Source organism: Bombus bifarius, unplaced genomic scaffold (genome assembly GCF_011952205.1).
Source record: "Bombus bifarius isolate JDL3187 unplaced genomic scaffold, Bbif_JDL3187 scf7180000010271, whole genome shotgun sequence".
Lineage (NCBI taxonomy): Eukaryota > Metazoa > Arthropoda > Insecta > Hymenoptera > Apidae > Bombus > Bombus bifarius.
Window position 1 is genome coordinate 1,009,901 of NW_022885586.1, and position 15,027 is coordinate 1,024,927.

The 15,027-nt window shown below is 30.4% G+C and overlaps 2 protein-coding genes across 7 annotated transcripts; one reads left to right on the forward strand and one right to left on the reverse strand.

Moving 5' to 3' along the window:
- The first annotated feature begins 8,248 nt into the window (after positions 1 to 8,248).
- Positions 8,249 to 11,137, forward strand: LOC117216404 (ribosomal oxygenase 1). Of its 2 annotated transcripts, none has more exons than XM_033463092.1 (6): positions 8,249 to 8,273; positions 8,656 to 9,266; positions 9,354 to 9,631; positions 9,735 to 10,467; positions 10,641 to 10,827; positions 11,007 to 11,078. In XM_033463092.1, exons 2-6 carry the CDS (start codon positions 8,656 to 8,658, stop codon positions 11,076 to 11,078), a joined length of 1,881 nt encoding a protein of 626 aa, XP_033318983.1. In that variant the 5' UTR covers positions 8,249 to 8,273. The 2 variants fall into 2 exon arrangements, with proteins under 2 accessions (XP_033318983.1, XP_033318982.1); XM_033463091.1 differs by having other exon boundaries at positions 8,271 to 8,407; positions 11,007 to 11,137.
- Positions 11,138 to 11,435: 298 nt separating this feature from the next.
- Positions 11,436 to 14,763, reverse strand: LOC117216400 (multiple coagulation factor deficiency protein 2 homolog). Of its 5 annotated transcripts, none has more exons than XM_033463085.1 (7): positions 14,607 to 14,763; positions 13,950 to 14,140; positions 13,753 to 13,883; positions 12,614 to 12,773; positions 12,253 to 12,339; positions 11,868 to 12,028; positions 11,436 to 11,759 (listed from the first exon to the last, which is right to left on the reverse strand). In XM_033463085.1, exons 4-7 carry the CDS (start codon positions 12,763 to 12,765, stop codon positions 11,629 to 11,631), a joined length of 531 nt encoding a protein of 176 aa, XP_033318976.1. In that variant the 5' UTR covers positions 12,766 to 12,773; positions 13,753 to 13,883; positions 13,950 to 14,140; positions 14,607 to 14,763; the 3' UTR covers positions 11,436 to 11,628. The 5 variants fall into 5 exon arrangements, with proteins under 5 accessions (XP_033318976.1, XP_033318975.1, XP_033318974.1 ...); XM_033463084.1 differs by having other exon boundaries at positions 13,936 to 14,140; XM_033463083.1 differs by lacking the exon at positions 13,753 to 13,883 and having other exon boundaries at positions 13,936 to 14,140.
- Positions 14,764 to 15,027: the final 264 nt, after the last annotated feature.

Here is a 15,027-nt window from a genome sequence, read left to right on the forward strand (position 1 = left end):
ACATATTTTATTCTTCTTTTTTTTAGTTGCACAAACATTATTCTTTGTATATGGAGCGAAAATTATTGCGTAGCTTGAACTGTGGTAGTACTTTATTCATATCGACGAAGGTAAACGAATACCTTCTATCTGTATGTTTGAAATATGAAACATCTCTTCAAGCAAGGCAAGTACTTTTAAATGAAACCTATATGGCATTAGATCCTGGCTGATAATGATTCTCTATTGACACGGGAAATGACTTGATTAAGAATAGAATAAGGTAATTTAATAAATACAAAGTTATTCAGAATATAACAAGAAATTATTAGGATAAGCTTTATGTTATTTATCGTGTAATGCGAGTTTTAAGGTCCTCAAGTTTTTATTTCAAAGAATTCATCATTCATGATTCATATGCAAATGGAACTATGTAAATGGAACAATAATCTTAATCGAAACAATAATTGTGTTAAGAGCCTTGTAAGTAACTACAATGTAGAGGCAATAGATAGGACAATGAAGCGTATAAGTATATATTGACGTGCCCCACAAATCGTTTATTATATATCGTTAGAATCATTAATACACTAGTAAAATTTTTGATAATTTTCGTTGTTTTAAATATAATAACACAGGTAATTCTTTAAAATGATAATTTAATTTTATTTAACACAGAGCAGTATTAATAACATTTAAACATCATATCATTGCACGACGAGGCAAATTATAAAATTGTGGAACTTGTTAAAGGTTTTTAACAAATATCCGTGATAGAGTTCTACAAATTTTATTTAATGTAGGAGCCAATTTATAAATAGACAATAAATGCAAAAATTCTACTCTAACGTTTGGTATTTTAATAGAGATCTCAAAACACAACAGGAAAAAGATCATTCCGAAAATATTAATTATTGAAATTGCAATTTTAGCACGTGAAATTTGTAGAACTTTGTGCATTAATGATTCTAATTTTAGATTTACAAGCGATACAATGTTAATATTATCTCGGAAAGTATGAAAAGGACCTTAATCTATCGATAATATTTATTCTAATTATAAATTTAAGTCTATGCCGTAGGTTATCACTTGTAATCATAATGTTTAATGCCTAGCTTTTGACTTTATGACAGATTAGGTAATTTGTTAAATATGATTTGATTATGAGTAAAGGTCTGAATATAATCTTTGAACGTTCACAACGATAGTTCAGTGGTTGAATCAGTTCCAAGCAATTAAAGGCAGCAGGTAAACAGAAGCAAATAATATAATCAGTATAGAAAGTAAAAGAGAAGTTACGAGTTCTGACTAATGGAAAGAAAATAAATTTATTATTCTCACGGGTGTGAAAATACCAAAATGTAGAACATGAAAAGTTTAAATATTAATGAATTACGAATCGATTTGAATCGTAATAAGGCCATATGGATCTAGATTACATTTAAGTCAATTTAAGTGCTACAAAATGTTGCAGTGTAAATATAATCGGTGCGCAAGTAAATACCAAAATTGACATCGATGAAGTAAAAGATCAAAAGTAAAGCATTCATCAATTATGTAGTTTAAAGTAAAGTATTCGTCATTTTATTATTCACATTTCGTATCTCGATCTAAGCAATCCTCTCTAACGAGATTCTTTTCTTATGGGCTTGCGCTGACATTTGATATTTTCCTGCGCCCGATCAAGAATTAGCCTCCATTTGTAAATATACCTCAGTAATTTATCAATACATCACTATCCCATTTAGTAAATAATGCTCGGCGGCCAACAGGTGGAACGTTAAGAACGATTTTTGTCATTCTTATTTTAACAAGATGAATTCACGTATTAGTTATACATTGCTTATCGATCTTTTACATCTGATATAAAAAAGAATGTTACATTTGAATAAATAATATTTCGATCAAAATTCAATTTTGATAACGTACATGAATTTACGCAGCATGTTGTAAATTTGCACTTACAAGAAATCACGAGGCAATTTAGAAAAGACAGACAGGTTTATTAAATGATCTTTACTTAGTATATAATAAAATAACCGAGTCTATTCACAAAACAAGAATTTACTTCCTATCACGAGTCCCGAATATTTTAAGATAAGGCAAATAATTTATATTTGTATACCTACAATATATATATGTGTACATATATATATGCGTATATATGTATATACATCTACGTATACATATATATATATGCATATGTGAAGATTAACTGTACTGCATTTGTTAACAAATGCTATGTGCAAAGAATAGATATGAATTATACAACACCACCAGGAGTAAGGTGACGATAAATATCCTTGTATTTCGAAGAGCTTTACAGGTTACATCGCAATCAATTGTATTTGCAAGTGATCGATTTTCGTGATCTATTATCATGACTTTCGTGATTTCGTATATATAATTAATAAGCTGTATCGTCTTCGAAAGAGATATGTCTTTATCTTGTTCTCAAAAGATCATCGTAATCGTCAGTGTTTTTAAGTGGCGTTCAACGATAAACTTAATAAAAATTAAGCAAGTTCGATTCCGATAAATTATGAATTATTGATACCATTGAATGTTTATCAAATCATTTTACAGTATAGATATTAATTCGTTATCGATCCCACTGTACCATTATCTCTGCACAAAATCATGTAGGTAAATTGTGATTCTTTCTTTTAGCCTTTGTAACTGGCAAAGCGCCACCAAAGACCTTGACGTTGTAATATTATGATTTTCAACAAATATTACGTAGGTTTACGATAGAGATTAGTACGATGTTAAACGGATATTGGTCAACTTCCAGGAAATGCAAATAATTCGACTTGTAATACTTGTAAAAAAATACTTGTAATGTCTTAAGGAAATAGAAATTAGGGTATATAGTGACGAAGAGAGATATTAGTACGGACAATACAGAACTGTGTATAAATAATGAAAAACTATTATCTCGTTTTTAGAACGTTTCTAAATTAAATATTTTACCAACTTTTTATCTTACTTGAATGTCTTGAGTGATCATACGGTTATCAAAAACAGTAGAATGTACATTGGTAACTATTTGCACCGAAGCAAGAATGTATATTAGTACTTTTATGGTTTTACATAGTAAATTGTTAAATTAGTTTGCTTTTATATTTTGTGTTATATACGTAACTTTTTTTTTATTGTTTCTTAAACCGTATCAAACATCGGATGTATTTTATAAATAATTATCTACCGTATTAATTACATGTATTATCAGATCGTTCTTGAGACTACGTGTCATTGTTTTAAACGTAATTGTACTATTGTTTTAGTCTTTTTCTCTAATTTAAATCAAACATATTTGGTAATGTTTAGATTCGTAACGTTGAAAATAAGAATTCTCTTTTAAATCTCATTCTTTTATGTTTCTATATACGATATATTTCCAAACATAGTCCAAGAAGTGGCCTGTTCATCGCTATATACTTACATAAAGAAAGAAACAAGAGAATCGATAGCTTCGTATAATACACGAAGAAGTTGTATAATATTTTTCCAATACTTTTTGTTTGCTTTTCCTACGAGGTTCCAACCACTAGCCGTTATCCTTTTCTTTGTGAAAATGTTAAAACTTTATCATAGCATAAGTTTACTTCGCTTAAGCACTCAAAAAACATACACGTGTGAAGGTGCTTAGGGGTATAAATGACAAAAAAATATTAGCTTTAAGAATGCCAGCAACCTGAACAAATTCAGTGATGTCGTTCCCAATGAATTTTATGATTCATCATAATATAGTATCGTAGTTTTAGGGTTGTCTAATTAAATCCGTTTTAAAATGCGAATATGAGTATCGCATGAATAACCATATTGAAATAAGGGGGTAACCGAGTAACAATGATGATTAATGACAATGATAATAATTAGCCGACTGTAAAAGTAACGCTTTATAGGCTAAGCTAACTTGTATAATTTCTTGTTGAGCGTGCTCTGATTTCTTGTCTACACGCGCTTCTTCATCAGTGATCTCAGAGGATGTTTGCGCACCTTCTATTACGTTGCTATGTGTTTAAGCACGAGCTCTCTTTAACCCTTTCGTACCAGTGAGCTCGAGCACCTTAATTACTGTAAGGAAAGGTTTATGCAAATTTGTGATTTCAAAGTAATGTAAATTGCAATTAAATACGTTTGCCGTTTGTAGGAAGCCTCTCGGACGACTTTAATTCTATCGTTACAAGAATATCGATAGTTTGCAAATTCCTTTAATTGCATCAGCGATCAATCTTTCACATCCACGCTTAATATTATCATCGATCGTATGGATGGAAAACTGATTTCTGGAAATTTCATGAGATTTGTTAATTTTTTAACTTCGATGAAAGTTAATTCAACCATTTTAATTAAAAGTACGTTTAATTAACAAATTTTCTCTTACGAGTTTCGATTATCGAAAAAGGATTGTTCTTCTTTGATGATATTTCAAAAAATCGATATTTACGTATCACAAACATTTGCACATTCACATAAACATATAACAAATACAAGAGTTTCTTTTGCAAGCTGAAGGCTTTCTTTTTTGCAAGCTTTACGTATAATGTGATCTATCGACTAAAATGAAAATAGCATTTATTATCGTGTCAATCCAGTCTAGTGATTTGTTGTAATCGATGAACGTTTTATACATATAATTTTCAATGAGGAACTAATTTTGTAAGCTGACTAGAAGCAGCGTCTTTGACCACTACTCTATTAACTACATCTATATAGCGGGTGAAAAATTGTGCGAGGAAACATTAAGATTACGAATGAATAAATCGGAAGAGTGTAAAAGTAGCGACGTTGAGCGCATCTAAACTACAATTGGCTGTCTCGAAGGGTATCGTCGACCAGTAAACAATGTAAATAGAAGAAATAAAAAGATGGTAAAGGCGACGCGATGGTCGAAACTTTGAATCGTCAAAGTCCACGATAAATGCCAATTGTAGCGAAGACGTGACATCAACCGCTTATTTTCGAAGCTTTTATTTAAAATTTTTATCGGCTAACATTTTATGCGAACTATTTTAGTTTTTATTTTTTTTTTTTTTTTTTTTTTAATATTAAGAGTGTGAAAGCGAGGGAAACGTTCGAATACTACTGTACCTGTTGGATTTTGAAAAAAAAAAGATACAAATCCAAAAAGAAATAATCGAAATGTTTATTTGCAAAAAATTACACTTCTCAAAGGCTTTATTTATATGGAAGATTTTTTTATAGAAGTAATTTTTGGGTTTTGTATCGTTTTAAATATATGTTATGTACGTTTACTGGTATGTTTATTTTTTGCGTTCTAAACAATACGAACTTTCGCAAATTACAGATAGATAACTTTGTAATAGCAGGTGCTTGTTTAGTTTTTTAATCGAATTTAGAATTAAATAATGGATTTTGGAACGATGGACATTATTATTTTATCATTTGAAATTGTTATTTATTTTCACTCAAGTTTGCTCGTAAACTTTCCAGAATATGATACGTTACGCGATCAGGACGCTAAGCGTATGGCTTATTTATACACGTTTTGAGGACGATTTAAAAAAAGAAGAAGAAAACATAAAATACGCGTCATCGAAATAATTGTGACATTATTAGAACAACGTCGTCCGTCCTACAAACTGCCTTGTTCAACTAAATTCGACGTCCCACTGGATAGAAAAAATTGTATAAATCTTCCTTATATCTACAAGTGCCTGGCGCTTTATCTGCGCGTATTCGACGTGGCAAGTAATAAGTTTGAATTTATTAATGCGAATACAGATTTTTCAAATTTTAAAGAGCGTGAAAGAGCGCGGAAGAAAGATAGAGAACCTCGAAATAAAAAGAGTGAAAGGGAGAGAAAGAGAAAATGCGAGAACGAGAGTGAAACGTGTAATACATGTATGTGAAAACAAAAAATCTAAGAAACCGAGGTGACCATTTTCTGAGTTTCGTAGTTGGACATCCAACCTTCACGTACAATAAAAATTTACATATTGCACAATACAACTATTACGTATTCCAGTTTCTATATAATATGTATGTAACGTGTTGTGTGAGTTGCATATTATTATATAATATAATGACGCATCTCGTTAGCCCTCTACAATCCAGGTAAGGTTCGAGCAAGGAACCTTAGGAAAAATTTGTTTGTTTCCGAGACTACTGTAAATATCGTTGTAACATATACCACTGTGCAATTATCGTTCTAAACATACATATTATAAAATAGGACGATTCTTTCGAATAAATGTTCGTATTATGGGTATTACTATAATTAAGAATAAGACGGTATGTAGAAGGTTTTAAAAATATTTAATTAGATTTTAAAGGTGTGCGCAGTTTCGCTTCACGGCAGTCGAGCTAGAAAAATTGATGTAATCTTTCCCGAATGCTTCTTTTTGTAGTTTTAAGTCTTTAAAGTTTTGTATAAGCCGAGTATATACGGAAGCGTTCAGAAATGACTTTATACAAAAATTTGAAAACGTTGGCTCGTGAATCCCCAAGTACATGTATGTGTGTATAACAAATTCCTTGATATATAATATAATGATCATCGTTGAAACATAGTTGACCGTCTGGTAAGTTTTCGGAGATACATATTTCTAAGTAAAATAGACCAGTTTAAAGAATAGAAACTCAAGGTCATTTCGGACATTCCTTCTGTCGTATAATTTTTAAAGATGTCGACTCAACGACGAAGCATTTGTGGTTTTACGATTTTACGTTCGTGCATAAATGTACACTCTATATATTTTTATCATTCTATACTTTTAGACTCGCTAGACAATTTTAGGAATCATTGTTCGGATCTATTTTGTCATAAACACGAGTCACACGAAATGTACGGAAGTTATAGAGAATTGTAGAGGGTTCGGATACGTGTAATATGAAATAGCTGTATTATGACATGGATTCTAGCACCAATAAAACAATCTGAAATTAATTTTTTGCACTTGAACTTTCTTATGTCTTTTTTCTTTTTTGTCATTTTACAGTAGAATAGTTACTTAAAATGGTTACATCTATTTCATTTCTCGGTCGTTTTGTCGGTTACGATCAAGTTGTTGCTTCGTATTTACATTTAGAAAATCTGAATTTGCAGTTTTCGGAGGAATGAAAAAATAAATATCTTCGCGGTCGTTCATGATTACAAAGAGTAAGGGTTGTTAAAAGGGTTGTAAATAAAATCAAAATTACGATAGAAATGTCACAAATTGTACATATTCTGCGATGGGGGATGGTCACCTTAAGGATAATGCGCTTGGGATACGAAAAATTCATCGTGAAAACATGTCGAAATGCGACTGATAACAATAAGGCGCTTATATTTAGGTGAATAGATATTTGTTAAGAGACGTGTTGCTAGTTTACTATCGATTGCACACTGAAAGTATGTACTTAAGTATATCTGTTAAAAAGTTTTATCAAAATGCCGGGAAAAATGTTATTTATTAATCGTAAGATACCAATACGCCGACATCTATATCTATACACACATCTATATACATACGTGTAGTATAAAATATATTTATAAGTGTTTAGCAATTAATTTTCAATAGGAATAATGTGCATTGTGTGTCATTAACGATTAAATTTCATTCTTAATATATCGATATTTAGCTTGTGCACTGATTTATTAATTATCGTTGTACGATATTACGAATGAAATATTGTGCATTATCAAAATGATTGTTCAATTTCCAGTACACGTATAGAGTATTTCTTTTCTTCTTATGGATATATATATATCGTTTATGTAAAAGATACAATTTTACCTCATTTCATCGCTTTACATTTTAATTACTAGATATAATATATATATATATATATATAAACAATTTATTAATAAAAACAAAAAGCCTATGATTCTAAAATCATGTATATGTGAATAAACAAGTAAAAGTATTTAGTATAAAGTAATGATCATACTTTTGTGTTATTCTATTTTTATTATTAATTATTAACTACGAATACTGGATGTAAAAGTAAAATTTGTCAGATAAGAAAACGTTATGTAATAAATAAAATAGAAAAAGAAGACAAAGAAACTACAACAATAAAGTTCTTCGACAAAAGAGATCTAATTGTTATGTCCCAGTCCCTTCGTACAACCACTGGAAGCGTCTGAAAAATTCTTCTCTGAAAATATCAGAAATCTTCGTTAATCAAATCAAAATTGAAAATGATGCTAATTGTATTTTTTGATTCATGGGGAATCCATTTCCTTATAAGAAATATTATAAATTGAATGCCGCTTCCAATTGAATGTTTAAAACTGCTATCTATCTGGTATAACCACGTGTTGTGGCAGGACCGTGGTTGTAAGTAGTAACTTATGACCTTGTGACAGTGATAAATTCAATTTGAGAGTTTTTATGGCAACAATAATATTAGCTAGCTGCTAAATTTGATCGGATTATAATCATAAAGTTCATGTAGATGTGTACATTTCACGGTAATGTTAAAAAGTAATATTGTATTATCATATTGATAAAACATTACAATATAACCTATAATTCGCCGGTTACACTGTTTATTTGTAGATTATAAATTACTATTGTAGTATAAATTACTTTGTTGATTATAATATGCAAGTTAAATATATACTATAGTTATTTATCATTATATTTATATGTCTTTATTGTTGTATTTACATAATTTCTATTTCTGTACTATTTACATAATTTCATTTAATAATTATAGATGCTTAAATGTCAGGAACCAACATCTGCATTTGCAATGTATGCTATGAAACGTAAAAATGCAGAATTATCATCAAATTCAAAGAGATTAAAGAGAAAACACAGTCTTCCAGAAAAACGAGTAGGTTTAAAAAATGATGCACATTTGAAAATACGAAGAAAGGCAAAACAAGCACCTGTGCATAAAAGTGATCAAGAGATAAATAAGATTCCAAGAACAATAAATAAAATTCAAAATGTAAATGGAAAGAATAATCTAATATCTAAAAAGACTAATTCTTTTGTGTCTTCTAAGAAAAATAAATCAATTCAAAAATCAATACATAAAGGAGATAAAAAAATGGCTATAATTCCTAGTTCAAGGAAAATTGAATCAAAAAAAAAATTAAGAAATTCTGTTTTAATGGTAAATAGCGGTGTTGCGAAAATGAAACAGATTAAACAGAAGCAACAGAAACAAATTAAAAGCAAAATATTAATAAAAAAGAATACTCGAAAGACTGCTTATGCCAATTGTAACATAACTGAAGAAAATCATGAGAATCCACTAATAACAAGTCGCTCGATGTTTGAATGGTTAATACATCCTATGAAAGTAGAAGATTTTTTTGAGTAAGTTAAAAATAGTTACAAATTATATGTACTTGTAATTAACAATAATTAATAAGTTAATGAGTGATATACCATTTCTTTTTCCAGAAATAATTGGGAAAAAACACCTGTCCATGTAAAGAGAAATTTTCATAAGTATTATAAATTGCTTATGTCTACTCCAATGTTGGATAAAATATTAAGGGAATCTCATATTTTATTTACGAAAAATATTGATATTACCTCGTATGAAAATGGTGTAAGAGAAACGCATAATCCTGTTGGCCGTGCAATTCCAAGCGTTGTTTGGGACTATTATATGAATGGATGTTCTGTTAGAATGTTAAATCCACAAACATACATACCAAAGTTACATTCCTTAAATGGTATTTTTTATGAAGAGAATATTTATAACATAAACATTTTTTTATATAAACATATGGAACATAACTTCTCAGTTCTATAATGAAAGATATTTATTATTTTCAGCCACGCTACAAGAATTTTTTGGCTGCTTTGTTGGTGCAAATTCCTATTTAACACCCCCTAATAGCCAAGGTTTTGCTCCACATTATGACGATATTGAAGCCTTTATATTACAAATTGAAGGTAAAAAGAGATGGAGATTGTACAAACCACGGAATGAAAATGAATATTTGCCAAGGTATTCCTCGAAGAATTTCTCACAATCTGAGATTGGTGAACCTATATTAGATACAGTTGTAAATGCAGGAGATTTGTTATATTTTCCACGAGGAACGATTCATCAAGGTGAAACTATTGACAATACACATAGTCTCCATATTACATTAAGTGTTTACCAAAAAAACAGTTGGGGTGACTTTTTGGAGAAGTTACTTCCAAATGCATTAACAACTGCTATAGAAGCAGATAGTGAATTTCGAAAGGGATTACCTATTGATTACCTAAGACAATGTGGATTTGCATATTCTGATATTCAGAACAGTGCCAAGGATGAGTTCAAGGAAAGAATAAAACATTTATTTAATAAATTAATAGAATATATTGACATAGATAAAGCTGCAGATTTAATGGCAAAAAATCATATTCATGATTGTTTACCACCTATTATTTCTGAAAGTGAACAGGAATGCTCTGCTGTTCAAGATGGCGAAAAGATGATTGAAAATGGAATTGTTGAAAACAGGGTAGAGATAGAACCTGATACTAGAATTCGATTATTAAGGTCTCATTGTATAAGGTAATTTGAGTTATTCCCTAATTTTTTAGAATTATAAGTTAATTGTTTGTAAGTTTAATATTTGAAAATTTTGATTGATTTTGCATTAAAAAATCATACAATTATGACGTTAAATTTCGAAAATTTATACTGGAACAAAACTACTATTCAAAAGTTTTATTTCTTATTATTAGGTTAATTAAAGAGGATGAGACATTTAGGATATATTATTCGAGTGAAAATTCTAAAGAATATCACGAGTATGAACCACAATTTTTAGAAGTTGGTGAAGAATTTGTACCTGCTATACGAGATATGATATTGCGATATCCTGACTTTATACGCGTAGAAGATTTGCCAATTGATAGTGAAGATAATAAGGTAAACAGAAAACTACATAAATCATTTCAGAGTAGCATCATAATACAGGAGAGTCTCTCGCATTTTAACTAGTAGAGACAATTATGTTCAAATTTGAAAGGCTCAACTGTACATAGAATGTTTTCTATTATTTCTATTCAACAAATAATTTAATATTTTAAATTATTTTTATTTAACAGATACAGATAGTTAAAGATCTTTGGGAAAAATGTCTTCTTGTAACAGAAAATCCATTATGTATTTTGGAATAATCACATATTTTAAATAATATGTATAAAAATCAATAAAAAAATAAATACTAAAGCTCAAAGGTTCATAAAAGTATTACTGCTATCTTAATTTTGATATATGTGTATAAAAAAGGTATGTTTATATTACAATTTTTTCAATATTTGTATATTTATACAATATTACAATCATATAACATAATAATTAAAGTAATCATAACAATTTTTAACGAAAATAGAATTAATATATCGAGTATTTCTTAATCAAAAAAATAACAATATTTGACGAGTCATTGCATGGTATGTATGGAAAAAATTTGATTATTTATTATTGTAGTATACAGGATGATTTTTTAATTACCTGAAATAAATAATATACTGTTTTGCAGATTAAAATGGATTGTATTAAAAATTACAGTTTTTGTACATTTTAGTTGAAGACAATTGTTACAAATCAATTAATTAGAAAGAAACAAAAGGTCTTGTTTTTCGTATGTTTTTGACATAAATTTATATGTTATACAGGATTCTATTAATTATTTCATCGGCCAAAGGCGTTGTACTAGATGTGCTTTTAATTCTCCAATTTGTTATTCCGTTTTGCTTGAGCAATGTGATCTCTTTGTCTTCCAAGTACATACTCAATATATCCAAGGTATCCATCATGATCTAAGTCATCTTCCCTCAGTACTCTGTCTACAAGTTCTTTATAACAGAAATAATTATTACATTTTCAGTATTTCATATCTTAATTTCTATATTTCTATTACGAAATTTGTTCTAATTCGAATACATAATTGTGGATATACGCACCTACGATCCAAGGCAAATCATCTTCGTAATCCATGGTTCTGGTATTTTCACTCGAACTTTCACGTTCAGCATTGGCGAGTCTGTTCTCGTGAAACGTATGTTGAATCGCATAGAGAATTTCTAATCCATCCAATTTAGCATTATTGTCGATATCGTGAACTCTGAATGAAAATTTAGATATAAAAATAATTTTTGATACATAAAAAAGAAAGAAAATACGAATAAATTTGCTAGTCAATAAAAATATTTAATTTACGAGAGATAACCGAGCATATTTCCTTTAGGAAATTCTTCACAATAATGACTGATAACGATATTACTAAGATGTGCAAATTATTTACTGTAGCACTGAAAATATAATATATTATTAGTATTACAGACGTACTTGAAGTAATGGAATTCGATTTCTTGTTCAGTCATGTTCGAAAAGTCCAATTGATCCGCCATTGATCCTATGTCTTCTTTTAAGTGGCTGAAATTTTAATCCTTATATTTCGAGCTTTCGCAGTGGTAAAAACTATATAAAAATTATACAAATATGGATAAGGTAAATAATACTGGAAATGCGCAAAATAATTGACGATAAAAATAATGTTTGTTGATTATTGCAATATTAAATTCTAAAAATGCAAAATTGTTAGAAGTTTAAAACTAGAGTAAAGATAAAACAATAACAAAGTGAAAAAACGAACACATACTTAAATAAAATTATGATACTCAAGTAAATGAGTTAAGTGTTAACTAACGTAGCATCCTGTAGTAGTTGTGCATCTTGCGTTATTTTAACATCTTTCTGGGGGACATAATGGTGATGAGAGACAGGACTTCGTGGATGATGAGGTCCACGTAAACCATCACAAAATCCGACGAATAAACCGATCAGAATTGTAGGTATCATTTGTTTGTCTGTAACAGTTTAATAAAGAGTTTTTCGTAATCATTATATACACATATTTTTTTTATTAAGGCGATCGAGATCCTCACGAGAGGATTACTATCAGTATGTTATACTTTATCAAACAGATTACAATTACAATTATGTGTAATGCACTATTTCCTTAAATTGCTAGTATATGTGTGTTATGCATTCGACAAAAATTTTAAACAACGCGCGAAAACCGAGGAAATATGTGACACTGCGTGATATTTTTTACAATGGTCAACAACAATAGGACCTGCTGAGACACTCTGATCGTCTATGTTGCCGTGACATTGCACACTGCCACTTGTAGGGGTTGAACACCCCTTGGCTAGCGACAGATGGACGGTAGAGGGGGTTCTAGTAATTATTATGCGATTACCCACAAGCCCATTGATTTAGATTGGACCCCGGGGGGTACAGCGTACGATGCTCTGGGCCCGTCTTCAAATTTGCTACACATCACTCGTCAGGAACTTTGCGATCAGTTAAACCCCTATGAGACGTGTACACTAAAAGTCTATGCATTCCGCCTTTCTTCTTCTAGTTTAGTCTCCGACAAATAAAATTTAATGCGGCTAAAATAATATCTCTCTGTTATATTAAATTTATTGTTTCTTTAAGGACTGGATTTATCAAAATGGTCGTTTATACTACTTATGTGTGTTAAAATAATCAGATTTTATATGAAGGTTTATTACGAAAAGTTTTGAAGCGAATGAAATTAATTGAAATTTTTGAAACATCTAAAAGTACAGGCGATATCATCGTATCAGTATTATAGTCATTTGCAAAGAGCGTCAACAGGAAAGAAAGAGCAAACGAAAGTGTCGTTTTCAGTCATGTTTGCACTCAAACTGAACACTCGAAGATTTGTGTAGAGAACAAACGAAGATAGGTGTTAAAAGACACGCGAGATTGACAGGAAATCCAGGGTACTTAGAAATCAATTTTATATAGGCTTACGGTGGTCGAGTGAAAATGCATATGTTGAGGGGGCCTCGAGGGGCTTTTGATGCAAGTGGACCCCCCCGGGGTATACACCCCAGTTGGAACAGTACACCCTCGATTCCCTCCCCGCGCTTTGGTGTCGAAATCTATAAATAATTTATATCATTTGGTCCATTCACTGAAAGAGCCCATATGTACCTGTGTCGCCTTACAGGGGACCTGTGACCGCTCCAGATTTTTTCCGCAGAATATCGTTCAGATCAAGAACCTCAAATATTCAAATATATTATGTCGCTATACAATGTACTTCGATACAAGTAACATATGCACTATTGGAAAATTCTATTGCATTGTTCAAATATTAAATGAGCCGCTCAGAAGTCGTACTAATCAAGTCCATAAGCTGAAAAGTAAAGAAAAATGATGTCATTAACGCATATTATTTTTAAAACACGCTCTAAAATTTATGCTTATATACTAATATAATTTTCGTACGATTTTGTTACATCATAATGGTAGAATAATAATACAGAACGTAGTAATTACTTGTCAGTACATAATTTTTACTTGTCATTCATATATGTAATTAAATCTTAACATCTTGTTAAAGACGAGCAAATGTTCGGATACTTTCGAGCGATAATGTATATTTTTAAAAACCCGCCCTCTAGCTTTTAAGATTCAGCATCCGTGACTATCGAAACGTAATCTCGAATCGAAGAAGTAGAAGTCAACCCCTATTTTAGCTCGGATCAGGTTATTCTAACCTAACCTTAATTTGAGACGAGACCAAATGAATATTCTCTTCTACTTAAATCGTATGAATTTAATACGCGTAATTAAATTAATAAGTAGAACGTGCTCTTTACCTGGATTTGCCGTGGACTATCTATCAGTTATTGGCCTACGAATATAGGTCGAACTTTCGTTCGATTTTTCTCGGTCGATCTTTTCGACAATGTTTTCAACTGGGTTGTCACTTCCGTAAAGCGCGTGACATTTATCGACGTTCTTTATGGAGTTTGCGTATTTGAAGAGTTGCTCGCTGCCGTTTTTCCTTAGAGCGGGTTATTTTACTTTTGAACTTTATAGAAAATATCTTTCGGAAACAAGGATCCAATGCATACTAAAAATTGAAGAGTCACTACCCCTGCGTGTGAACAGTCCTAACCCTCAAATGGTATCGTTGGAATATGCGCGATTACAATAATGTGGGTTATAAGTTAAGTTCAGTCTTCTTTTATTTTATGAAGTTCTATTTTATGAAGTTTTATTTTATGAATTAAAGTT